This window comes from Triplophysa rosa, linkage group LG10 (genome assembly GCF_024868665.1).
Source record: "Triplophysa rosa linkage group LG10, Trosa_1v2, whole genome shotgun sequence".
In the NCBI taxonomy this organism is placed as follows: Eukaryota; Metazoa; Chordata; class Actinopteri; order Cypriniformes; family Nemacheilidae; genus Triplophysa; species Triplophysa rosa.
In genome coordinates this window covers 468,246-495,853 of record NC_079899.1, presented here as the reverse complement: position 1 = coordinate 495,853, position 27,608 = coordinate 468,246, and the positions used below count along the sequence as shown (strand labels likewise).

General features: G+C 38.4%; 1 protein-coding gene and 1 long non-coding RNA gene across 4 annotated transcripts in view; one reads left to right on the top strand and one right to left on the bottom strand.

The window, feature by feature from the left end:
• rcor3 (REST corepressor 3) overlaps positions 1-27,608 on the top strand; it is a 52,622-nt gene that overhangs the window by 14,168 nt on the left and 10,846 nt on the right. For 2 of the 3 annotated variants that reach the window (XM_057343163.1, XM_057343162.1), the window contains one exon: positions 13,277-13,378. The exons of the other annotated variant lie outside the window; for it this stretch is intronic. In XM_057343163.1, the coding sequence (XP_057199146.1) occupies positions 13,277-13,378 (102 nt within the window). The remainder of the gene's footprint in view (positions 1-13,276; positions 13,379-27,608) is intronic. 3 annotated transcript variants of the gene reach the window in all.
• LOC130559869 (uncharacterized) lies at positions 14,970-20,585 on the bottom strand. The gene is made up of 3 exons (XR_008963625.1): positions 16,802-20,585; positions 16,564-16,647; positions 14,970-15,716 (listed from the first exon to the last, which is right to left on the bottom strand). It is a non-coding gene; the product is annotated as an uncharacterized LOC130559869 (long non-coding RNA).

The window sequence follows — 27,608 nt, the reverse complement described above, 5'->3', positions numbered from 1 at the left end:
AAGCAGTCATTTTGCTGAGTGTTTTTCCACCCACGGTGGCACGTTCTTGCGTGCTCACGTGGTAAAGTGACGACACGTCCTTCCCCTTAATAAAAGTACGATCTGAAATATTGCTATGTTTGTTACAAAGCCTTAGATATAGGCTACAGTGTGTTTGCTTTGTGGATTAAAAGGGGGCAGTTTAAGGGCGATTTTCACTTCTGCGTCAGACCTACGCCATAGGCAATGCATCCGTTTTTGTTTATACTTCTGTGTTGTTGTCCATGTTACCAAGCATGTTGCTTGTATGACCCAAGACAAAAGCCGAAGAATAAGCAGCTTGTTGTGTACGTTGATTGAGAAGCATTACGCCCGTTTCACACAGCACGCATAAGTAGGGCAGTACGTTTTGGCCTAAAATCAACATTTTCTCTCAATTACGATTATTGAACAATTATTATTATTTTTTATATTTAATTATTTTTCTTAGTTTTTTATTGTAGTTCACTGACATGGTACTGTAAATATATTTTTTCTAATTAAAAATGTATTATCTCATATTATTTTTAAATAATCAAAGGAAATACTAACTATTTATGGTTATTTATTGAACACAAACAACAATCTTTGTGTTCTTTTTTGGAAACATTGTCTCTGCTGCAGCTGAAGACAGGAGAACAAATGCAACACAAATATGCAAATCATCTGTCTGCATGTGCTGTATGAAATCGGGTGTACTTTAGGACCCTGGAGACACGTCCTGCAGTTGCATGAGAGAAACAGATGGAGTTGAACTATAGTTTTTATAGTTGAATGGAGCTTAAAACACACCAGTCGGTCTCGAAATATGAAGTAAACGTGTTTCAGTATATCTATATTTCCGGCAATATGCACATTTTGGACTAAAAGTCCTGTGATCACTAAACGGGAGGAAGAATATTTCTCAACTGTACCTGTCTTCCATGTGTGCATGTATATTACATAAACATGGAATATTTGATTTCAATCTGAATTTCATTTTAAGCTTTCTTTAGACATACGTTTCATGTTTGTGTGATAAGTGTTTGCAGAGTTTTGGATCAGTTTAGTGACACGTTTCAGAAATATGGTACTGGAAACAGAGACGGCTGATAAGTTTTCTTTATTTTACAAAGTCACAACGTTTTGATGTTATTGTGAGTAGGGCTGTCACGATTATTAAATAATCGTCTCATCGCGATTGTTTGACCTCATCGCGATGGTTTCAGATCATCGCAGTTATTGCACATCTCTATAGAAGACACAAGGGGGAGCTGCAGTGACTGCATATTGCGTATTTTAGTGTATATATTGTAATTTAAGTATGATAATACTACCACGATACCACGTTGTCGATTACGTTGACTACTAAAATACGTGCGTGAAATGCGTCGACTAGGGATTAGGGTTGCACGGTGTACCAGTGCTACGGTAGCATCGCGATGCTAAAGCTTCAAAATACTCGCGATGCCTCTCTATTTTTGAAACGGTAGTATCGTAGTACCGTAGTTAATGTTGCATATGCGCATTAATATTTATTTGAACACTTACATCTGCCTTTTTGCGGTGTTTATTTCCAAAATGAATGTGTGTTTTGAATGTCTCGGACCAGTTAATGATTCAAATTGGCGATTTGAACGAGTTTGTTAAATGATTCACTAACTCAGTGGAAAATTGACGCCACCTACTGTCCGTTTTAGTTCTGCATTTAAAGTAAGCCTAATATTTCCCTTTATAAAGACTGCTGTATCAATGAAATTTGTCCAACATTTGAATTAGTTCCTACGTGAAATCTGTGTGATCTAGTGTACTTTAGTATTTACTACAGTAAACTACTAAAACTCATAGATACTAGTGTTTTTGAGTCTTATCATAATAAATATTTAAGTATACTACAGTATTTATAGTATTTACAAATGACTAAATGTATTTGCTACATTTTATCCAATTACTACAGTTAATACAACAACATATTCTAGTGCAAAGTATAATACAGTTTACTATAGTAAATACAAAATGTTTCATCTAAAGCTGTGTTTTTTGTATAGATTTGAATTATATGGCACAGCATCGTGATACTACTTGGTATCGAGATACTACAGCTGGTATAGTATCGTAAGACATGTTTATGGTACCGTGACAACCCTACTAGGGATGGGTATCGTTAAGATTTTAACGGTATTATTTCTCTCGATACTGCTTATCGGTCCGGTACTTTAACGGTATTCTTATCGGTACTTTTTAATATAAAAAGAAACCAATTAGGAACAGAATTAATATTGCTTTATTTGAATTAACATCATTAACAGTAAAGAAATAATTCAAAATAAATAAAATAAACAATTTACAACAAAAGAAATTCTTCTTTTTCATAAATTCTTCTTTAATCCTTATCCTTATTGACTCTTTGTCATATTTTTTTCTAAAGGGTAATTGAATTTTACTCTAAATCGTTATGTATTTGAACATGTTTATTTTGTATATACTGCACTGAATTATTTCAGTTATCAGTGTAATAATAAATGATTACACATATAGGCTGATTTATTTTTTTAAGTAGTTAACTTATAGAAAATTGATTAAATGTGTAATTTCATTTCACCAATGGGGAATTAGCATAGTTTTAACGCAAGTTTATGGAAACCAGTTAGATCGAATTTACAGTTGTTTTAAATAGGGTGAATGGCATTAGCATATTGTCGCTGTCGGCGGAAACCTCCTATGTCCAAATTTGGTCAATTTCATATTTTTTCACAAATCGATGCTATTGGTCAGTCCCCATGTGGGTCTGTTATTTTGACAAATTATTAACCAATCTAAAGTGTTGAAAATAGCTTGAGAGCAAATCTTTTAACTCCATTGGACACTTCAACTGTCTGAGAAGTCTCGTAACTCAACTCAACTCAACTTTATTTATATAGCGCTTTTACAATTTTCATTGTTACAAAGCAGCTGTACAGGAGACACATTGACTACAAGCAAAACAATCAAAGTTGTACCTGCAAAAACAAGAAAAGGTTGAAAACACAGAAGACAGACACACCCACACACAAAACACTCCACACACACAACACGCACCAACACACACAGACACAGAGACACACGCACACACACACATACACACACACACACACACACACACACACACGTACGTACACAGACAAGTACGCACACACACACACGCTCAGTGAGAGCACACATTTAGGATAAAGGAGAGAGAAGCACAGGTCAAATATAACAGATAATAAATTCCTATATGCAATATTAATTAAGTAAAACTTTAAGATTCTAAAGCAGCCCCCCCGGTCAGGCAGATAGTGCAAAAACAGTATGCAAACGGTGGCGAGGAACCCAAAACTCTAATCGAGAAAAAAAACCTCAGGAGAACCCAGGCCCAACCAGGGGATTCCAGTTCCCCTCTGGCAAAAGCTGCTGCCTCTGCACAAGCTCCAGAGAACTTGCACAACAAGGCTAAATAAAATAAATAAACTTAATAATAAAATAAATTATAGTTTAAGATTATCATTAATAATCTAATAGCATTTGAAATTTTGTGGTGAAGACATGTCAAGAGACCGCGTCCTTCTTTATCCAGCTCTATCATCTCAGCTCTTGTCAGGTCCCCACTTCCCATTCTCCGCTCTACCATCAGGTCAGGCCATGAACTGCATCCTGCTCGCTGTGGTAACCTTGGAACAATGAGACAAGACTGGCTGAGAGTAGAGTACTGTTCTGTACTCTTTGATGCAACAAGTACATCAGTTGTGTTTTTGGTTCCGGTTGATCTAACTAATGCAGCCTAAACCCTCTGAAGATTTATATTATGGAAGAGTAGTGTATGCAAGATTAAAAAGATGCGTCTTTAGTCTAGATTTAAACTGACAGAGTGTGTCTGCCTCCCGGACAGTGCAGGGAAGACTATTCCAAAGTTTAGGCGCTAGATAGGAAAAGGATCTACCACCTGCACTTGATTTTGAAATTCTAGGTATTACCAACTGACAGGACGCCTGAGAGCGTAATGCACGTGAAGGACTGTAATACAAAAGGAGTTCATTCAAGTACTGAGGAGCTAAACCATGTAAGGCTTTATAGGTAATAAGCAAGATTTTAAAGTTAACGCGATGCTTTATAGGTAACCAGTGCAAGGTTGACAGAACCGGGCTAATATGTTCATACTTTTTTGTACGTGTAAGAACTCGAGCTGCCGCGTTTTGGACCAATTGGAGTTTTTGTAATAAGCCTGCAGGGCAACCACCTAACAGTGCATTACAGTAATCTAGTCTTGATGTCATGAATGCATGAATTAACTTCTCTGCATCTGAGATTGACAGCATATGACGTAGTTTAGATATATTCTTAAGATGGAAAAACGCAATTTTACAGGTGTTGGCGACGTGGCTCTCAAATGACAGATTACTATCGAATAGAACGCCAAGATTCTTTGCTGACGACGAGGGTTTTATGGAACATCCGTCAATAGTTAAACAGTATTCTTGGTTGTTACTTATAGCAGTTTTCGGTCCAATAAGTAACACTTCCGTTTTGTCCGAGTTCAGTAATAAAAAGTTGTTACTCATCCAGTTTTTTATATCGACTATGCATTCCATTATTCGATGGAACTGCTGTGTTTCATGAGGCTTCGAGGAAATATAAAGTTGAGTATCATCAGCATAACAGTGAAAGCTAACTCCGTGTCGCTTTATTATATCTCCTAGAGGTAGCATGTATAATGCGAAGAGCAGAGGCCCTAAGACTGAGCCCTGTGGTACACCGTACTGGACTTGCGATTTGCGTGACACCTCATTGTTTATTGCTACAAATTGAAAACGGTCGGATAAATAAGATTTAAACCATTTCAAAGCTATTCCCTTAATGCCGACATAATTTTCGAGTCTATGTAGGAGTGTGCTGTGGTCAATGGTATCGAATGCAGCACTAAGGTCTAGCAGCACCAATAACGAGATACAACCTCGGTCAGACGCCAATAGCAGATCATTTGTAACTCTGATCAAAGCAGTCTCTGTACTCCACCTCTTCAGTCTCTGAACTCCACCTCTTCTTCACTCTTCGGGAGCCTCTCGGCATTACATTTCCTGATTGAAAGTTTTTTAGACAATAACGAGTGAAAATATTTAGGTTAGATACATTTGAGTAGGCCTGTTTTGTTAAAAATCGATAGCTGTAATGCTTCGGTGCAGAAGGAAGCCTGTGAGCCACGAAGGTAAGTTTGCGAGCAGATTCGGCTAAGTTCCGCCTATTAGACAGCCTAGTCAGCTCATCGTCTTTTGTATTACATCACTTATAGTTCTTAATCCTTTAAAATAGAGTTTATGAAGATGTATGTAACCACAGTTGTTAGCTTTGGTTAACGATTGAAGCCTTTTCTCTTGTCAAGAGGCTCAACGCGACCGCCGACTTTATTTGCGTGCAGATTCATTTCCGCCTATATTAGACAGCCTGTTTAACGTTTTATTTTGGTATTGCATCACTCATAGCTCTAACGTTTAAAATAGAGTTTAGGAAGATGTATGTAACCACAATCATTAGCTTTCATTAGCTCTTAAAGCCTCGTCTCTTGTCAAAAGGCTCAACGCGACCGCAGACTTTGATGAACACTGTTGGCAGCAGCGACGTCTGTGTTCGTACCATTCTTATCATTGACAGCGTAATCTCGTATCTCCCTGCTCCCAAGTCATAAACCTTGTATCTCCGATTAAACATGGTTTTGGGGAAATGTTGTGTTAATGTTGGTACACAACAGTATATGATAGCAATATAAGGTATAATACCAACTTTAACTATACAATGTTTAATAACTCAAAAAATATGCAGTTTTTTTAATTTCCTGAAAAATAATGGTTTTGGAGATGCGAGGATTCCGCCCGACAGCAAAGATATATTATATGAAGAATGTCAGAGTTCAAGTAATGTCTGTTAGCATTCAGCATACATACGTGGCGTAGATGGGGCATAAGTAAGGGCTAAGTAGTCAAAAACAGTGCATCTCTCTGTCTGTACATGATGAACTTTTGACAGGTGCTTTGACAGATTACTTGTGTTTCCACCCCTACAAGCAAAGGTTTTGTTGCACTTGTGGCAACGAGCATCGTCACTGTCAGCATCAACTTTGATGAAGTGTAACCACACTTTTGAACGTTTAGTTCTCTCCACCATCGTCGCGAATTAAGAGCGTCTTTCTTCTGTGCGGCTGTTCGTGTGTGCACGTGCTATGTAGACACAAACTGCTCGAGAGACACGTGATGTGCCGCCTCACGCACTCTGCTGGGAATAATATGCTTGCACCAAAGACTAAATTCTTGGTGTTATTGAAAATTAGAAACTATTGTTGATATAAAATGTGCAACATAACGTTAATGTAGCAATAACATAAGATTTTTTTCCCCTGAGGACCGAAAGCAGAAACGATAAGGGTGGAGCTTATCGATGCTCCGGTATTTCATAATTTTGCCCGGGGCCCGTTTAATACCGGGTTTCGGTACCCATCCCTAGCGTCGATGCGTCGTATTATTTATGTTTATCTGCTGTAATGGCAGTTTCTGTTCCCGGGCGTGTGTAAGTTAATCAGCAGAACAAGAGAAAGTATAATACACCCGACAAACAGCGATCGAGAGCCTCGGACGTAGTAAGTTAGTGAATGGACAGAGGAATTCCTCCTACCCCCGGAATGCGATCATCACAGCATGGACACGCAATCACAAACAGACAGCAGCTTTACAGGAGCAAATAAGAAAAACTGAAAAAAAACTAAAAGGTAAAAAAAAGCATGGTGCATGGTGTTTATAGACAAAGCAAGATCATTCTAATAAATAATGTCAAATTAATAAATGCAGTCTCCCGGTGAGCAAGCCAACACTGCCCTGCTGTGGCGAGGAACCCAAACTCCAATGATGAATACTTTAATAATAAATAACTTTATTTTAACACTAAGCTTGACATGAATGATTTACATTAACGCTATTGTACTAGTGTAAGTTAGTGTATGTGAACCTTTGCAGATTGTGACCCTGCTTAAATTACTCTTAAGCTTCAAAAAGGACTAACTATCATGAAACCACCAATGCACTTTTTATGTCATTCGATAGTTTTATGCGAGGAATAAACCAATATAGCATAATTAAGAAACTCTGACCTCCGCTGATGCTGTCTGTCAATCTCCAGTCAGCATGTGTGTGTACGGTGACGGTCAGGACGCTACTCTTTCCAAGATGTTCCAATGTTTTCATTATTCTTCATAATGATAAGATGATAGTCTGTGGCTTTGTTTAAAATGTATTTTGTTAGAGACTGTGAGTTACTCGCTGAGTGTAGCTTAGTTTATTAGAAGCACTAGAAGCGGTCTGAATATTTTGCGTCTTCATACGAAATAACTCTTTTTAAACCTCGGATTTAACTGTAAACTGTTGGATTGATGCATTAAAACTGTGTTAAACATGTAACATATCATCTCTTCTCGTTGTGTTCTAACTATTATTTACTTTGTGGAGCAAAATGATCCCCGGGACTTCAGAAGGAGTATGTGCTTTAAGCGCATCATTCTGAGTTCAGGGTGCGCGGGCTCGCTTTAACGCCACTCTGCATTAGTCTTTTATACGGTGATAGTTTTGTACAATAACCCGAGACAGATAGTAGTATTTTTACTTTTACTCAATTACATTATGAGACTGAAAATAGAGTCGGATATTACTTTGAGGAAAAAAATACAGAGTATATATCATGCTCTAGTATTTCATAAACACATTTTTAAATGTTTTTACCTTTAATACAGTACTTAAGTACATTAAAAATCAGTCTTTTTTACTTTTAAAATTAAAACAACTTAATTAAAAGAAGATAGTGATTTTAATGTAAACACAAATTAAAATGATAAAACAACAATATTTATTTATAAAATGTAGATGAGTAAAAAGTATGATATGCTTTATAATGTAAGAAAATACTAGAACTTATTGTTTATTTGCAAAGTTTGCCAAAGGATTAATAAAATAATCCAAAAAATCTTTATTAGATTAATAAAAAACAATAATCGTTAGATTAGTCGACTAATCAGAAAAATAATCGTTAGATTAGTCAACAATTAAAATAATCATTAGTTGCAGCCCTAAATTAAATGCAAAACAAACAGCCGTGAAACACACTCTTGTTCTGCAACGAAACAGCGCCTGTACTTTGGCGTAATGTCGCAACTGCAGTTACAAATGACAGTCTGTTAAATGCAAACAGCATTTCTCGTGAAGACACCCAACATAATTTTGGCGAGAGTCTGAGGCGGCACAACATTTGACATGAAAAACCCTGTGTAAAAACCAGCTTACCAAAATTTCATTAACATAGAAGTACAATTTTATAGTAGTCTTGCAAGTGAGAAAAAAACAGACTAGAAGCTTTTCTATGACTGATGGCATCATAATGGTGGCTTCAATTCACTCCTGAACAAACTATTTGGCAGCTGTATTATTGACATTTATTATATGTAAAATCTTAGACCTTAAATATATGATGACCCTATTTTTTCAGAGAAAAAAACATAGTCTTTTATTTAGAACAATATGGTAGTTTCAAAGCCGAATCAAAAATGTATGAGAATGAAAAGCCGTAAAACAGGCAATTAATTGCAATAATCGCAATGATTAATTAGCTCTAATTGTGAATGTATGCACATGAAAGTAGACCACTTAAAACAGTTTCTAATACTGTCTTACATGTGTGCACGCCCAGAAATAATGCAGTATTTTAAGTCTCTTTTGCTGTGATAAGAAAAAAGTGAGGTAGCGGCACCCGTCGACATGGATGTTAAAGGGAAAGTAATCGAAATATCCGACATGGGAAAATTACGCCGATTAGAGGTCCTGAATGTCGGTTTCGGTTACTTTTTGATTATTCGCCCAGCCTTTCGGCACCCATTTTAACAGATCAGATCATTTATACTGCATGCGTAAACAGCGCGTATTCTCGCAGCAGAAGCGGCGCGTAAGCAGCAGTGCTGTGATCATTTTGCAACCAAGTCTATTTTAGCTACGCTGCTCATTCATGCTCAATTAAAGTGACAGTGCACTCTTTACGGTCAAAATACAGATGGGTTGACAAGAAAAAGTAACACTTTTACCTTTAAAAGTCTAATGTGTTTTTAACAGTCGCCATTACAATCAAACACTCTTTTTTAGTAAGGAGTTTTTTTGGCAAAAACCACAGCAGCACATTTAAAGGATTTACAATACAAGAATATCTTAGATCAGTGTACTGTAATCATAACCTTCTGGAAAAACTAATAAAACTACATAGACATCATGTTATATGCTTATATTGCGTATGTGTGAGAGTAAAGCTATCGCATCACAAGTCACTCTCCTTTGGTGAGTAAACCCTTTAGTGACTTGAATAGTATCCTTCAAAGCACAATGGCTTTTTATTTATAACTTAGAGCATGAAACAGGCGGATAAAACAAATCATAGTTATACAATCTACATAAAATAAGCTTTTTGATGAAGTTCTGGAAGATATTTTGCTCATTGATGAATTGTGAAAGGACAATGGGCACACGCTGCCAACACTCTCCCTGCACGCTGCTCCCGCTCCGATATGAAGATATGAAGTATGCAATACTACTGAAGTACAGCAGTATAGGTACTCAGGGCTACAGATGAACTTTTTTTACTAGGAGCACTGTAGCCCCTGACTAAATTTTTAGGAGCGCAAGCAGAACATTTAGGGGCACACCTTAAATCAGAATGCAATGCAATTATTGAACATTTTCCCTGAAATAGCTGTATTACTGACAAATAAACAAATAGGATAATAAATAGACTTAACTCACAGAAATTACGATGTGCAGTTTTATTTTAATTTCAGAGGGATATGACGTTACTCAATACCGGGCGTTTACATTTGTAAATGTAAGTATATGTAAATGTATTAAAATAGTTTTAAAATACGACCTGTCTATGCATTTAACTGCAGGTGACAGTGGTTTGGTTCTGCTCATCATTTCAAAAGAGGCAGAGCCTACAGAGAAGCTTTAAGTGCTGAGTAAAGAGACTGTTTAAACTGAATACACCAGACCAAATTAGTACTGAATGACATTTTCTGTTGGTTCAAATGAATTTTGTATGAAAACGTATACATTTAATTGTTTATAGTCTTAAAGCAAAACGAAAGAGCTCGTCTTATGTTCTTATGATTAATTTATTGTGTATTAAGGACACATTTCGTCTTATTCACAACACAATGTAAAGATAACTTCACATAAACTTAACAAGAGCATTCGCCTTGTCGTTCATTCTTGTTGTGAACGGATTGGAAATGATTCAGTGCTGTCTCAAGTAATAAACAGATAAATGGCGTATTCTGAACTCCTCTATGGTTAGTTTAGTTTTAAACGTCTCAAATATCAAATCGTTCATCCTCAGGCTCAAAAAATCTGTCACAGCGAATTGTGGTAATGCGCTCACGTTGTGTCTGTAAACTTGATGAGCTGAGCTGTGACCGACGTGACGACGGCGAGAAACATCACGTCAAAAATAGACTTGGTGTGTATCTTTAGCGAGGCGGCGTGGAGAGCCGCTTTTGGGACGCTTTGCTGCTGCGCGGCTGGTATAAACAAAAGCATTGACTAGATTGGCCGAGATCAGCTCCCTTTACATGATGGGACACTCAGCGGCGCGCAGCTCCAGATCTCTCTTTTCTCACACATATAGGCCTACACTGGTGGGCTCGCGATCTACTCGACTTCTCACATGAGATATAACAACTAGAAAAATTCCAAATTGACAGGTCTTGTAAAAATGGCTCACACTGTCTCAAAAACTAGTCACAAAATGCAACCATTTGGTCGCAGTCTGGAGCCCTGGTACTGAAGATTAATATGAGTTTGGCGGAAACTGCGTGTAACCTCCACTTTAAGGTACAACTGAGGATGGAACGGCAACGGCGTACTGTCATTGTATTGCGCATGCGTGACTTTAAGTGCTACTCCGTGGCGTTGTACTATAACCGTCTACAACGGTAGAATAGAGGGTTTGCTGTAGTTGTTTTGCTACGTGACAGATTAAGCTAATAAAAGTTATGTTTAATGGCATGTGACGCTGTAATTTTAACAGTATATCATTCTATCATTAGTCTTTTAATGTAATCTGTATTGATATGTTTTAAACGCAAGCTAATGCTAACGTTTTTAAATGGGTATGTCTACTGTTGGAAACAATACTAAAGGAGTAGTTTGTAAAATCCTCCGTAGAGGGAGCACATTCAAAACAGATGTTCAAAACAACAATGGCGTAGCTTGATGATGCTGTGAAGGAGCATGGAATAATGGGAACTGTCGTCTTCAACTCCACCGCTAATAATCAATCAGACGTGAATAAGAAATCATGTTTATGGATTATGTAAATAAATTAATATTATAAGTAATTAATTATATTTAAGAAATTAATTAATAAATGTTGCGTTTGATGACATGATTTTATTTAATTATAATGAATCGTAGACGCATTAGACGAAATTCATAAAATTAATTTATTACTTTTTAGTCAGATGATCTAAAAACGATTACTGCTTGTTCAGTAAATATTTACATGACACTCGTGCAAAATTAAGAAAAAGACATTCAAACAATAAGATTAACCTTGTTGATCGATATAATAATCATATGTTTTCTGTCAGTAAAGGAATCTAAACAGTTTCTCACATGTCTAGTAAAACACATGCAAGATAAGCGTCTCTGTCTGGTTAAAATTTGTTGTGCAGCTCTCTCCATTCAGGAAATGCCACACCGATATTGATCCTAGTTTGATCTCTCTCGATTATATCTTCTTGTTCCAAACTCTTCTTGTGTCATTTGGTTTACCCGTATGTCTTTGTAGACAGAACCAGCTGCAAACGGGAAAGAATAATTGTGCTCCATAACGATTGCGCAAAACAAGATAGTTACTTGATAGATGCTGCAAACTAATACTTTCACATTTGTCCACGAGACTGTGTTGTCATGGTTTCTACGGCAGTAAGAGCGGAAACCAAGGGTAACGCCAGAGACTATGTTATTAGGGAGATGCAAGGTCTGAAGAAAGCATAAACCTCATCCAATCATTTAACAGCCTCTTTTCTTGCATTCCACTGAAGGTTGCAGGCTTTTGTAGTGTCTTTGGTAACGCGGATATGACGCCATTGACAGGCGACTGCCAGACACGGTCACGAGTCTGGCATATTGTGGATGGGGATGCACCGATATGAAAATATTGGCGATAACAATAACCGATAATTCTTTACATTTAGAAACCGATGACCGATATATTGACCGCTAAATATTTATATACATTTATCTGAGCCTGAAACAAAAAGCAAACCAATACAGTGGACATGCTCAGTTTATTTTAAAGCATACACTGCAAGTAACAAAATCCTATGATTTTAACTGACAAATAAATTATTATTAAATAATGCATAGTAAACATTTCTTGCATAAAGAATCACATTTCATGTGGGCTGAAACAATACTCCAGCATAAATGTTTCTTTAAGAACAGGTAGGCCAACAAAAGAAATGGCATGATATGGCTGTTACAATTCTATATTCAACTTTAACTGACAAATAAACTATTCTTATATAATGCAAACAAGTAAACATTTACATAACGAATCCAAATCCATGTGCATTGAAACAATACTCCAGCATTACTTTGTGAGTTTTAGAACAGATATGCCAACAAAAGAAATGGCATGGTATGAATTTTTCAAACCTAGTATGTTAAACAGTTTTTAACTGATGAATAAATACTATGCAGACACTGAAACTGAGAAAAATGCCATTAACATTTTCACAGTAGCCAGTCAAACATGTTGTGGGTAGATTAGTAGTAATGCATTCATATAAAGCTTTCTTAGGAAGAATTGTTTTTTAGATAAAAACCATGAGCAGTGATGTGTTCTTTGACCTCCAAAGTGCAGAAACTGCACTCTGCCTTTGGATGACTTCGAATCTCAAGCATAAAGGATTTTATATCCATCGTTAACCTTAAACAGCTAAAGCACTATTACAAAGCAAAGTGCAGTATCTACAAACAAAATTTTGCTCATCCAACTTTCTTTTTTGTTTTTACCATGTTAATTATACAATATTCTGTGTATTCCAGAGTAGGGATGCTCATTTTGGTTAATTTCCCTAACAGAGAACCGACGCTCGTTATCTGAACATTAACCGTTAACTGCGATTTTAATATTAAATTGGAATTAAATAAAAATACTGTACATGCTGCTTCTCATTTCGAAGGTTGCGTCCTCCGGAGGTCGTGTTTGTCCGCTGCATACGCCTTCACATGTGACATCCGGAGGACGCAGACTTCGAAATGAGACACAGCTACAGATGACGAAGGTCTGTGACACATTCAAAATACAAACATTTTTTCACAGATTTATTTTAACATGCAAACAGCAGCACAACGAATAGATTAACAGCACCTGTATTCACTGCCCTTAAAAAACATTTTGGCTGCTATTGTCATCATCACCATCTTCATCATCACCACCCTCATCCTCTGGTACACAGGTAGCATCCCTCTCATCATCATCCTCATCACTGTCTTCAGCCCTCAACACCCTGCCCTCATCCTGTTTGTACTGTTTTACAGATTTTTGCAGACGTAAGCTATTATCTAATAATCTAGTATTATTATTATTATTATCTATCTCCTCTGTGTAACAGCCTGTCTAAAAAAATCCAGTGAGGCAAACAACTCCCCCATCTTCACTATCTGCTGCTTCTTTAGAATTTTTTGAAGTAGCAACCTCATAATGTCCTGCAATAATTAATGAACGGTGAATGTGTTGTTTTTATAACTAGTAGCCCTATTAAGTAACCTATTTAGTTAAATTAATTTGAATATTTTTAAATGCCATGCATAATTTTCTAGAATTAAAGGTTAAAAAGATATTAAGCTAACATATATGTATGCTTCTCCTATTCTCAAACATGTACATTTCCTATTTATGCTATCAACACCCTTAAAAATATAATTAATCATTAAAAAAGAGGATTCTTATCTATTCCTAGCTATCTGTGAAATAAAAAAAAACGTTTGGCAATTTGGCTCACTTTTTTTATCCAAATCATGTGATCTAATGTGATTTGCAAATTGTGGATGGCGCAAACATGCGGATTTGAAAGCAATTTCGCTTTCCCGCTCATTCTCCTTCACAACTCCTTCCTGGTGGAACATTCTTCCTAACTCAGTCCGGTCAACGACATCTCTCATAACATTCAAAAAACTACAGTAGTCAACATTTGAAGTGGATCAAAAAAAGTTTATCAAAGTTGTCCAAGACAAGAACGGGTATTGTTCTTGTCTTAGGACAACTTTGATTAACCTTCTTGATCCACTTCAAATGTTGACTACTGTACTTAAAACCCATCTCTTCTGTCAAAAAACCCCCACTAACCCCCTCTCTTTCTCTCAACAGGTAGTGGTCTAGCTTTTGTTGAAAATAGTATCTTTGTATTAGCACCTATTGTATTATTGCTCCTGTATGACATATTGCTTTATTGATCCCTGAACTCTCTGTAAGTCGCTTTGGATAAAAGCGCCTGCTAAATGACTAAATGTAAATGTATTTCAAAACTGCTTTTGTTGCTTCCGGGCACGCTCGTCCAGTTGTCACTTTGCTGAGGATGCGCAGCTAACTTTCATCTAACTTGGCATAACAATATAACTTAACCGGAACTGGATCAACAAACATCAACGTGATTATTAATTGGATTATTATTACGTTGTCAGGGTGGATATTGCACATATAGCAGCGCAGGTAGGCTAAAATGTCTGTTTAATTTGCTAGCTGCTGGCTATAGTGAATGTTAACTGATTATAAAGCTGTCATTTGCCTTACTATGAGTTAATATTTTGCTTATATCTTCCTTACCCACAATCTAAAAACTGCTGGGTTAAAAACAACCCAACCTTAACCCAACCGCTGGGTCACTATTGGACAGAACACGCACTGGGTTGGTTTGACCCAAGTGCTGGGTTATATCATTTAACCCAGAATTCAGGGTTGTTCATTTGACCCAACCAGTGGGTGAAACTAAGTGTTACTCATGTGCTGGGTTATTTTATTTGACCCATTCTGTTTGATTTAGTAGACAAGAACCTATTTTGTTTTCTAAAAAAAAGTGCCAAAAGGTACACAACATCAATTTATTCGATTTTTGTACATTTTAATACAATGTTTTGAATTGTGCTAATGCATAAAAGTTTTTAATACAAATGTTTTAACCCCCACATGACATTAATCATTCCCCACATACTATTTTCATTTATCAAAATGATAAGAACATGTTTATTAAGAACAAGGAGTCCTGCAACAAAACTTCATAGTTAACTAAATTACAAAATTATAAGTTATTAAATGTCAGCTGAAAAAACTGTTGTCCTCAAAAATTTAACAGATGACGACTCGTGTCCATCAATCTGATATACAGCATGCTGGAGAAACCCCCAGGTGTGAAGACACTGCTTTGTGTACGTAACATCAAAGACCTAAAAACCTTTAAAACAGACATCAACAGCCTCCAACAAAGAGTCTGTCTCAATGGCATTGCATCCAGCGATGGCAAATGTCTAGCAGGTCCCCCTTGTCTCGTCCGCAAGGCACAAAACGCGCAACAATTCTCCAGTCATCACGATATTGTGAAGATATTCCACCATGTTGGTCCCCACCTGTTGATTGCACACCATCACTCAGTATTGCAATATAACTGACATTTAAGTCAAGCTTTATTGTGAAAGTGTCAAAGAAAAACTGCAAACATTTTTATACATTCAAATTCATTATTCGGAAACTTATTTAGTAATACTACATAATGTGTAAATAAATGTAATATTACACGTTTTATTTATCTATACAAAATGCATGTGAACTTGAAGTTACGTGCTAACTAGAAAGTATAACTAGTAGGGATGTAACGATTCACCGTGAGCCGGTTGAAAATCGGTTATAATGAGTGACGATTCAATTCGGTTGAGGCTTGAACTGAATCGCAATACATTCTTTGAACAGCAGGGGCCGCTATTTTCACTGCAAACCTAAACGTGGATGCTGATATTTCTTAAATGCAAAAAAATCCAAGAAAAGCACAGACAGTATTAGTTTGTTTATATTAAAGAGACTTTTTCTATTATTAATTTGTTATAAAATCGCAGTTTACTTTTATTATTTGAAATAAAACATTATTTTATTATGCAAAGAAACGTAAAGCATTTAAGAAATAATGCAAGGTAAGTTGTTCATTTCTAATTTGTTTCAACTCATTTTTAAAAAATAAATCGTGAGTAAATCGTGAATAAATCGCATCGTGAGATCAGAATCGTGAATCGCATCGCATCGTGAGCTGAGTGAATCGTTACATCCCTAATAACTAGAGATGTGAATATGCTCTTCCCAAATGTTTATTTTTATTGATTCCCTGACCCGTCTTGACTCTTGACCTCTCGTAATGCCAACCAATTAAATCTCAGGGTACAGTACGAAATGCTAGCATAACTAATCAGTAAGAAAGAAAATTACCTTATTTAAAAATGTAATTGCAACAATCGGTTATTAAAACGATGATCGTGACTCATCCGAGTACTATGGTACTTGTGCCCATCCCTAATTTACAGGAGACAAGGCTTTTATGATTAACAGGAATCACTGTCTAGTTCCTGCATGTTGAACTTGGCTTTAAAACATACAGTAGGCTATTGTGCCAAACACTAAAAACATCCACCATCATTAAAGTAGAAACACTTAAGCAAAAACTTACAGGTTGCATGTCAATAAATGACCTCTGGGCCTCGTCAGTGGTGGGTCTGAAGACCTTTCCTCCTCTCTTGTACATCCTGTAGATGGGGGTAGCAGAGTTGGCAGGACCTTCAAAGCTGTCTCCGCTTTAGCAACTAAACAATTTGAGCACAATATAGTGTTGCGTTAACATTTAAATAGTTTACTTTATATAATTCATAATACTGTATATAAATAATAATTTATATTTCTGAAGTAGTAATGCACAACAAAATGATGACATAAGATTATAAGATATAGCTTACCTGGTGTCATGTCACCCTGTACAAATTGAAGTTTCCCCTCTGGCAGAGCATACACAAGAATCCTTTCAAGGATTTAATACAATACGCGTTTCCCCCTTGTAAATATGCAATGAAGCCATGATGTACATGATGTGAACATTAACTTTTGTGTATCTGACTAATTTACCTCAGGATTTAACGTATTAGGGCTAAGGGGATCACGGCGCTCTGTCTGGATAAAATACCAACAGCTTTTCCCCCTTTTAAATTCCAGAGGAAACCTTGATGAATACGATATTGAAGTGATGAATTTACAACTTGTAAATTTCTGACTGTTCAAAAGGTGGTAGATATAGCTCGTTTTTAACTAACGTTACGACCTAACGTTAACGATGACGCATTTGCTAACTATTAACATGGCTAAGTTAATTGGCATAGAATAACAAAAAACATTAACACCGCCCATATCAAATCATTTAATGTTATCTTGAACAATAAATTATGTTTGCGCCTTCCACAGCTTATTAAAAACATAAGTAAAAAGTCACATTAACTTACCATAAATTTCTACCTGCTCCGAGTGTGATCCAGTCAGAAGTGAAAACTCCAGAAAGATCTGCAAATTATAAACCAGTCGCTGGGTCAAAGTAACCCAACGAGGTGTTTATCTGATTTTTCCAAAGTGATCCTGGATTTGACAGAAACAGAAGACAGACTGCTAACGTTAAACGTACCCCAATCGCTTCTATGACAACTATTCTTAATGTGTGCCAGCAAACTTTCCGCATGCAACTTTAGTGAATATTACTAAAGGGATTACGTATGAGTGCTAACCAAATTTAATATGAAACACACCTTTCTCATAACATAGCCAGGACAATTAGCAGTGGCACACAATAAAAAACACTCCCCACATCCCCATATCAACATTATTACAAATATAGGTTTAATTTAAATTAATTTACCATAAATACATCTGAATGACGTTCCCCTCGCTTCGGCAAAGAAAGGCCGTTTCTTGATTAGACGAACTCAAAGAACGGACTTCCGCTGTTGCTGGTTCGGACTTCGAATGGCAGGACGTAGTTCAGGACACAGCAGAGTACATGATGCTTCAAACAGCCGTGATACATACATGCAATCCATTTTATTTTTATGTAGATTTTAGGGCTGCAACTAACGATTATTTTGATAATCGATTAGTTGGGCGATTATTATTTTTTTCGGTTAATCGGATAAAATGCAATTACATCTTTTGCTTATAATAAGTAAATCAGATATGGGAAAAGTATACACAACTGAACTCATTAGCCTTCTCCCAAAATGTTGTGAATGTCTCCATAATTAACACACCTGGTGAGTTGATTCAGGTGTGTCATATTAGAAGCAACTGACAATAGTCTCTCCCAAACGTGGGAGCGAGGGGAGGGTCGGCCAAGGAAATCATTTTTTGTGCCATGAAAAGTGAGATATTTGTCATTAAAATGTAGTGAAGTACAGTAAAAAGTAAACAGAAAAAGTAATACTTCTGTACAAATACTCAAAAAGTGTACTTAAGTACAGTACTCAAGTAAATGTACTTCGTTACCCACCTCTGAACTAAATAAACCACCAAATCAGGGTATTTAGCCTATTATGTACTTTGCAAAGTGCAAACGCCACAAATTGGGTTTTACTAATATAATCTTTAATTTTGTCATTTAAACACCTCTCCCTTTTAAACTTTAAAACTACGCAGCTTGAAAAGATGCATGCAGAACACGACGGACTTTAAAACTGTGCACCTCGCGCTGCATGGAGAGACGCATGCACCGAGAGACACGTCTGATTTTAAAACTGCGCAACTTGTGCCGCACGGAGAGACGCATCCACGGAGAGACACGTGTGACTTTCAAACTGCGTACCTCGCGCTGCACGGAGAGACACGTGTGACTTTCAAACTGCGCACCTCGCGCTGCACGGAGAGACACGTGTGACTTTCAAACTGCGCACCTCGCGCTGCACGGAGAGACACGTGTGACTTTCAAACTGCGCACCGCACGCTGCACGGAGAGACACGTGTGACTTTCAAACTGCGCACCGCACGCTGCACGGAGAGACACGTGTGACTTTCAAACTGCGCACCTCACGCTGCACGGAGAGACACGTCTGACATTTAAAACTGCGCAGCTCATGCTGCACGGAGAGATACGTCTGACATTTAAAACTGCGCAGCTCATGCTGCACGGAGAGACACATCTAAAATGGTAATTTTAAAAGGGAAGAAGACGCGCTTGATTTGTAACTGCGCAGCTCGCAAGTGACATCACAGACCAACTAATCGATAATGAAATTCGTTGACAACGAATTTCATTATCGATTATTATCGATTTTATCGATTAGTTGTTGCAGCCCTAGTAGATTTACATTTAAACGCAGTAATATGAAGTTATATAAACCACTGGATCCTGTCGTTTTAATTAAAAAAAACATGTGAATCAGGCAACGTGCTCACTCTGATTACCGTATTGTGCATGTTGTTTACTGTGCTACGTAATATAATATAAAGTTATACAATTTACCCTCTTTCAAAACGATCTGCACAGAAACTAATAGACTAATGAGAGCAAAGATTGACTTATATATACCTAAAATAAAATAAAATACGTTGTTTAACTACTACAGAGACATAACAAACAGCAGTGATTTTCAGCAGGACCTACCAAGGTGAGACAGTGTTGGGCGGGGTACATGAGCACGGAGCTCCCGGTGGTTGTTTGGAGGTCACATCTCCGAAAACATTTGAGCACATTTCTAAATAGACGTTATCTAGCCGATCGATGTTTTGAACTTAACACACATACATTCTCGCCTAAACAAGTCTTAAAACTACATTTTATGACACAATAATAGGGCTGAACGTTTAATCGAAATCGAATCGCAATCACGATGTGAGACGTTGCGATTTGCTAATCGCAAGAGGCTGCGATGTGGAAACGATGTGAAATATAGGAAACGCGTCTGTTCCAAGCCCGCTTTGAGTGGCATTCTTGCTAACCAACAGAGTGAACGCACCTCCGTTATGCCTAATCAAAAAAAAAAAACAGAAAGCGGGCGAGAGAGAGAGAGTGTGTGTTATGGCATCTGCAGAGTCAGATCGATCATATTAGGCAAATAAATACTAAAGAACCATCCAATTCAGAAGCCCGTACACACCGCCTGTGTTATACTCGCTCTCTAACCCCCGCGTTGCGCGTCTTGCGGACGAGCCGTTTAAACTTGACGCGCACACATAGCCCGTTTCATACTCGCTCGTCTCTTCCCCGTGTTGCGCGTCTCGCGGATGAGCCATTTAAACTTGATGCGCACACATAGCCTGTTTCATACTCGCGCGACTCTTCCCCGCGTTGCGCGTCTTGCGGACGAGCCGTTTAAACTTGACGCGCACACATAGCCCGTTTCATACTCGCGCGACTCTTCCCCGCGTTGCGCGTCTCGCGGACGAGCCGTTTAAACTTGATGCGCACACATAGCCTGTTTCATACTCGCCGTCTCTTCCCCGCGTTGCGCGTCTCGCGGACGAGCCGTTTAAACTTGATGCGCACACACAGCCTGCTTGCCTTGACGCACGCGGCACCCTGTGTCAACTCACGCCTAGCTCCGCGTTTCAAACAAATGTAAATTCTATCTAACTGTTTTGCTAATTTCACTTGGATGAAATTAAACATTCAGCACATTTTCTACTTGTTTTAAAAAATCCCACATACTTAAAAAATTAATAAATCAGCCTTATGAACCTATGAACTATTTTAATAATTCACTAACACAATAGAAAATGTTATGGATTTAAGGGTTACAATGGGAGTTGTATTTGTTTTAATGGAAACTATAATAGTGTACACTGGTATTTGGATTCTATTGGTGTGATTTCAATTCAATTCAATTTTATTTATATAGCGCTTTTCACAATGTGCATTGTTCCAAAGCAGCTTTACAGGAGCAAATAAGAAAAACACAGAAAGGTAAAACACAGCACAGTGCATGGTGTTTATAGACCAAGCAAGATCATTATAATAAATAATATCTAATAAATAAATGAAATAAATAAATAAATGCAGTCTCCCGGTGAGCAAGCCAACACTGCACTGCTCTGCCTGTGGCGAGGAACCCAAACTCCAATGATGAATAATGAGAGAAAAAAAAAAACCTCGGGAGAAACCAGGCTCAGCCGGGAGGGCCAGATCTCCTCTGACGTGTCATAGCTGCACTCAGTGACCCCGACCAAAGCCACCGAGCAACGTCCACGAAGAACAGGGAGACCCACGAGCCGCGACCCAGGAAGCCCCACCCGCCGAAACCGTGCAGGTCCAACCCGGTCCCATTCCGCGATCAACAACAGACAACAGAGGAACAACCAGGGAAAAGTAGTAATGGCATAATTAACTTTATTCCTCTGTTGTCCGACATCGACCACAAAACAAGACCAACCAGACCAGACCCACACAGTCCCAACAAATGAAACGCCCCGAACCACAACCAACAAGCCCCCCCACTCCCTACAACACCCACCCAGCTACCTCCAATCAAGTCACTGAGTGCAGCCATAACTTCAAACTGCTGTCATGTGATGTAAGTTTAGCATTAAATACCAAGTATTGTAAATTTAGCATTTATGTGACAGGTAGTCCGTTTTTGCTCTCGGTTGGGGATGGAATTGTCTGAGCTGGGCCGGCCAGATGGTCGCCTTTTATCTTGGGTGGTGATGGAATTGCCTTGGATGGAGCTGGGATGGTCAGTCAGTCCACAGGCTCTCGCACGAGGATGGTACGGGATTTTCCGATGTAGCTGGCGTAATCTCTAGTTGTGGATGGGCATATGACGTTCATCTGGGCCTGGCGGAATCTCTCCCTACCTCGGGATGGGCATCCCGAGGCGAGGGCAGAAAGAGAATAATTAGCGTAGCTGCTGTTCATTAGCTATGTGTTAGTGAATGCTTGGCTGAAAAGATGCGTCTTTAATCTAGATTTAAATTGGGGAGTGTGTCTGACCCTCGAAGTATCGGGGAGGCTATTCCAGAATTTAGGTGCTACGTATGAGAAAGCTCTACCCCCTTTGGTGGATTTAGTTATTCTAGGTGTTATCAAAAGTCTGGAGTTTTGAGATCTTAGAGAGCGTGATGGGTTGTAGTGTGGTAGAAGCTCTGTTATGTAGGTAGGGGCTAAACCGTTTAAGGCTTTATAAGTAATTAAAAGAACTTTAAAGTCAATACGATACTTAATGGGTAACCAGTGAAGGGTTGATAACATTGGGGTTATGTGATCGTATTTTCTGGACCTGGTTAGAACTCTGGCAGCTGCATTCTGAACTAACTGTAGTTTGTTTATTGATGATGCAGGACAACCACTAAGCAGTGCATTACAGTAGTCAAGTCTTGAGGTCACAAATGCATGAATAAGCTTCTCTGCATCAGCCACACATAAAATATTTCGCAATTTGGCAACATTTCTAAGGTGGAAGAAGGCTGTTTTTGTGACATTTGAGATGTGATTTTTAAATGACAGGTTGCTGTCTAATATAACGCCTAGGTCTTTAACTGTATTTGTTGGAGTAACAGTGCAGCCTTCAATTTGCAGGTTATAATCCGAAATATTCTGCTCACGTGTCTTTGGTCCGATAAGTAATATTTCTGTTTTATTAGAATTTAAAAGAAGGAAATTACAAGTCATCCAATGCTTTATATCGTCGATGCACTCTGCCAATTTGGATAGCTGGAAGGAATCATCTGGTCTTGATGAGATATATAGCTGAGTATCATCTGCATAACAGTGGAAGCTAATTCCATGTTTTCTAATAATGTTTCCAAGGGGCAGCATGTATATGGAGAATAGCAAGGGTCCTAAAACCGATCCCTGAGGTAATCCATAATTTACTTGCGTTAGATTTGATGATTCCCCATTTAAATGGACAAATTGATGTCTGTCTGATAAGTAAGATCTGAACCATTGTAGTGCCTGTCCCTGAATACCGGTATAATTGTGTAAGCGATCTAGAAGTATTTTATGGTCTACAGCAGGAGTCTTCAACTAAAATTGCTTGAGGTCCAGTTAATGAACCCTCCTTACCAGCCGAGGTCCGGACAATTAAATACATAAAAATATTAATATTTGTTTTTTACGATGGCATAACAATGTCTGACAACAATATAATGAAGGAAAATGTGCAAAATGCCCTAATCTCTAAACCTGCACTGAACACATTCATTTCAACATTAACAACTTTAAAAGAAAACTAAAGTGTTGTTTTCTGCTGAACTGAGATGAACAAATAGCAGCATCAAGTTGTGACTGATCATCCTCTGATAACATTTCAGCTCTTCTTGTGGCTGTTGCAGCTGAAAGGGGGTTTGTGTCATATTTTATTTTAGTTCATGTCTTTATTTTCCTTCTAAAAGTGTTTCACAGAAGCCTCCATGCACTCTTTTCCCATCAGTAAAGGGCTTTTTATGTTATCTTAAAATCCGCTGAATTCTTAGTGAACATTCATATATCTGGTTGTTGGGCGGTAAGTTAGTGAGGGAGGACCCGATTAGATCGCTCCTACTGGGCTTTGAGCTCATATATTTTCCGTGTCCTTACCTCGGACTGCTGCGGGTTTCTTCAAAGTGTCTATGTCTAATTTCATAATGCCATTTAAGGTTTCCAATTTTGACAACCGCAACAGACTCCGAGCAAATGAGACAAACCGGCCTCGTGCATCTCGATGCAGAAAGAATAAATGCAAATCTCTCGACCCATTCATCTCGGAAAACATGGTTTTCGGCGTCAACTTTTCTAACTTTTGAAAAGGACATTGTTTTTCAGTCACTAAGAGTTACATCTGTCTGCGCGCTGTGCAGCGAGTCTGTCTCGGCTCTCTTCACTCATCGACGTCTGAAGAACGTAGCGACAGTGCGCATACGTTAACTGTCCGTGGCGCCGTAGGACCCAAACTGCTACTGAGCGGACCTTGATGTGCCTGCTATAAATTTGATTGCATTAGAAAATAATGTTAGGCGTTCATTTATTTATTATGTCAAAAGGCTTTGAGGTCCGGACGGACGCATCTCGCGGTCCGCATTCGGACCGGAGTCCGCTAGTTAGTGACCCCTGGTCTACAGTATCGAACGCAGCACTAAGGTCGAGCAGGACTAGGAGTGAGATGTTACCTTTATCTGATGCTATAAGCAGGTCGTTTGTAATTTTAACGAGCGCAGTTTCAGTACTATGATGCGGTCTGAAGCCTGACTGGAAATTTTCGTGTATGTCATTATTTTGTAAGAAAGAGCACAACTGAGTGGACACTACTTTTTCTAGTATTTTAGACAGGAAAGGGAGATTTGAAATCGGTCTATAGTTTCCTAGTTCATTGGGGTCTAAGTTTGGTTTCTTGATAAGAGGCTTAATGACGGCCAGTTTAAAGGCTCCTGGGACATGGCCTAGATTAATTGACGAGTTGATAATGTTATAAATGGGCTCAATTGCAACGGGTAATAACTCTTTTAATAATTTAGTTGGTATGGGGTCTAATAAGCAAGTTGTAGGTTTAGATGTTGCAATAAGTTTAATTAAATCTTCCTGTTTTATAGGTGAAAAACACTGTAGCCTTTCTTTTGGGGCGATGGTTGGTACTAATTTATAGGACAGACTTGGAGGTTGAGGTTTTACTATTTTGTCTCGTATGTTTTCGATTTTCTCTGTAAAAAAAATCATGAAATCATTGCTACCAAGGTGCGGCAGAATACCCAGGTCAGGTAAAGTCTGTTTATTTGTTAGTTTAGCAACTGTACTAAATAAAAACCTTGGATTGTTTTTGTTAGTTTCTATGAGGTTACGGAGGTGCTCAGCCTTTGCTGCTTTTAGTGCCTTTAGTGTTTTTTTTGTTGTTTTCTTTCAGCAGGGTAATTATACCCATACTGTGCTCCACACAACAATATTGAGCTGAAGCTTGAATTAGAAAAGTTAAAATCGCAAATCAAATCGCAATCGCAATGTCTGTCAAAAAAATCGCAATTAGATATTTTCCCCAAATCGCACAGCCCTACACAATAACAGTAATATTTCGAATATTATGCAGGAGAAACGGCTGACCAACGAAAAGGAGTAAACCAGCTATTGTGTCAAAATAACCCAACCAGGTGTTCATCTGTGAATGACCCCCTACATTTCATTTGACCCAGCATGCTCAACCCAACAGCGTGTTTAAAGTACCCCAAACAACCCAGAATTTTGACCCAGCATAAATAACCCAACAATGTGTTTACAGAAATAACCCAGCACTTTTTTGAGTGCATCTTTGTACACTTGCGTTTTAACGCAAATTCAACCACTATTTGACTTTGGGATTGTGCCATGGTAGACGCTGTGGCTTGTTGGTTCTGTGTTTATTAGGGATGCCACAATACTCAATATAATATTGAACCGTTCGGTACGACCTCCACGGTTCAATACGTGTAAGTGAATTGCGTTTTTCCGGTTTTGCGTTTAAATGATTTCTGTGCGCTTAATTACACTCTGAACTGGCTCTGTCCATGTTTGTCTGTATGTCTGTGCGCTGAAAAAGATAAACGCATCCCCACGAGTAATATCTAATAGCGAGTGGTGATCAGGCGGTGAAGCGAGGCTGCCTGTAACACAAGAAGCAATGTGCTGTTGAGTATAATGCTGACGAACAGATGCGGGCTGGCTTTATTGTATGCCCATTGTACTACACTGCGTTCCAAATTATTATGCAAATGATATCTTTCTCTGGTTTTCCTAATTTGTCGATGCAAATGACAGTCAGTATAATTTTCAAGTAATCAACAGTTAGGGTACATTTGGAATTTTATTGAACAAACCTCCCACTGACAACAGTATTTATTTAAAAAATGAAAAACTCAAAATGCACTGTTCCAAATTATTATGCACAACAGAGTTTGAAAACATTTCATAGGTTGTAAAAAACTGAAAATGGTCATTTGTTGAATTTGCAGCATTAGGAGGTCATATTTACTGAAATCAAAAGCTATTTCAATCAAAAACATCCTAACAGGGCAAGTTACATGTTAACATAGGACCCCTTCTTTGATATCACCTTCACAATTCTTGCATCCATTGAACTTGTGAGTTTTTGGATAGTTTCTGATTGAATTTCTTTGCAGGATGTCAGAATAGCCTCCCAGAGCTGCTGTTTTGATGCTAACTGCCTCCCACCATCATAGATCTTTCGCTTGAGGATGCTCCAAAGGTTCTCAATAGGGTTGAGGTCAGGGGAGGATGGTGGCCACACCATGAGTTTCTCTCCTTTTATGCCCATAGCAGCCAATGACACAGAGGTATTCTTTGCAGCATGAGATGGTGCATTGTCATGCATGAAGATGATTTTGCTACGGAAGGCATGGTTCTTCTTTTTGTACCATGGAAGAAAGTGCTCAGTCAGAAACTCTACATACCTTGCAGAGTTCATTTTCACACCTTCAGGGACCCTAAAGGGGCCCACCAGCTGTCTCCCCATGATTCCAGCCCAAAACATGACTCCGCCACCTCCTTGCTGACGTCGCAGCCTTGTTGGGACATGGTGGCCATCCACCAACCATCCACTACTCCATCCATCTGGACCATCCAGGGTTGCACGGCACTCATCAGTAAACAAGACTGTTTGAAAATTAGTCTTCATGTATGTGTGGGCCCACTGCAACCGTTTCTGCTTGTGAGCATTGGTTAGGGGTGGCCGAATAGTAGGTTTATGCACAACTGCAAGCATCTGGAGGATCCTACACCTTGAGGTTTTCGGGACTCCCGAGGCACCAGCAGCTTCAAATACCTGTTTGCTGCTTTGCAATGGCATTTTTGCAGCTGCTCTCTTAATCCGATGAATTTGTCTGGAAGAAACCTTCCTCATTCTGCCTTTATCTGCACGAACCCTTCTGTGCTCTGAATCAGCCACAAATCTCTTCACAGTACGATGATCTCGCTTAAGTTTTCGTGAAATATCTAATGTTTTCATACCTTGTCCAAGACATTGCACTATTTGACGCTTTTCGGCAGCAGACAGATCCTTTTTCTTTCCCATATTGCTTGAAACCTGTGGCCTGCTTAATAATGTGGAACGTCCTTCTTAAGTAGTTTTCCTTTAATTGGGCTCACCTGGCAAACTACTTATCACAGGTGTCTGAGATTGATTTCAGTGATCCAAAGAGCACTGAGACACAATACCATCCATAAGTTTAATTGAACAATATAAAATTAAATGTTTACGACACTTAAATCCAATTTGCATAATAATTTGGAACGCAGTGTAAAGTGATAATGTCTGAATTTGTCACATCAAGAATGTATTTTTACACTGCATACGAAAGCAGCACGTTCACATTGCTCTCACCAAGCACATGCAGAAAGAGTGTCTACGGCACCATGCCAAAGTCCGTTTAATGAAAGTCATGTCACTCGGCGGCCTTTCGGACAGCTATTTACGTCATAGCAAGAGCGCCTCCAGGCAGCTATTTAGCATTGCATTTCTTCCAATTTATTGCAATCGCAGTGGCGCACC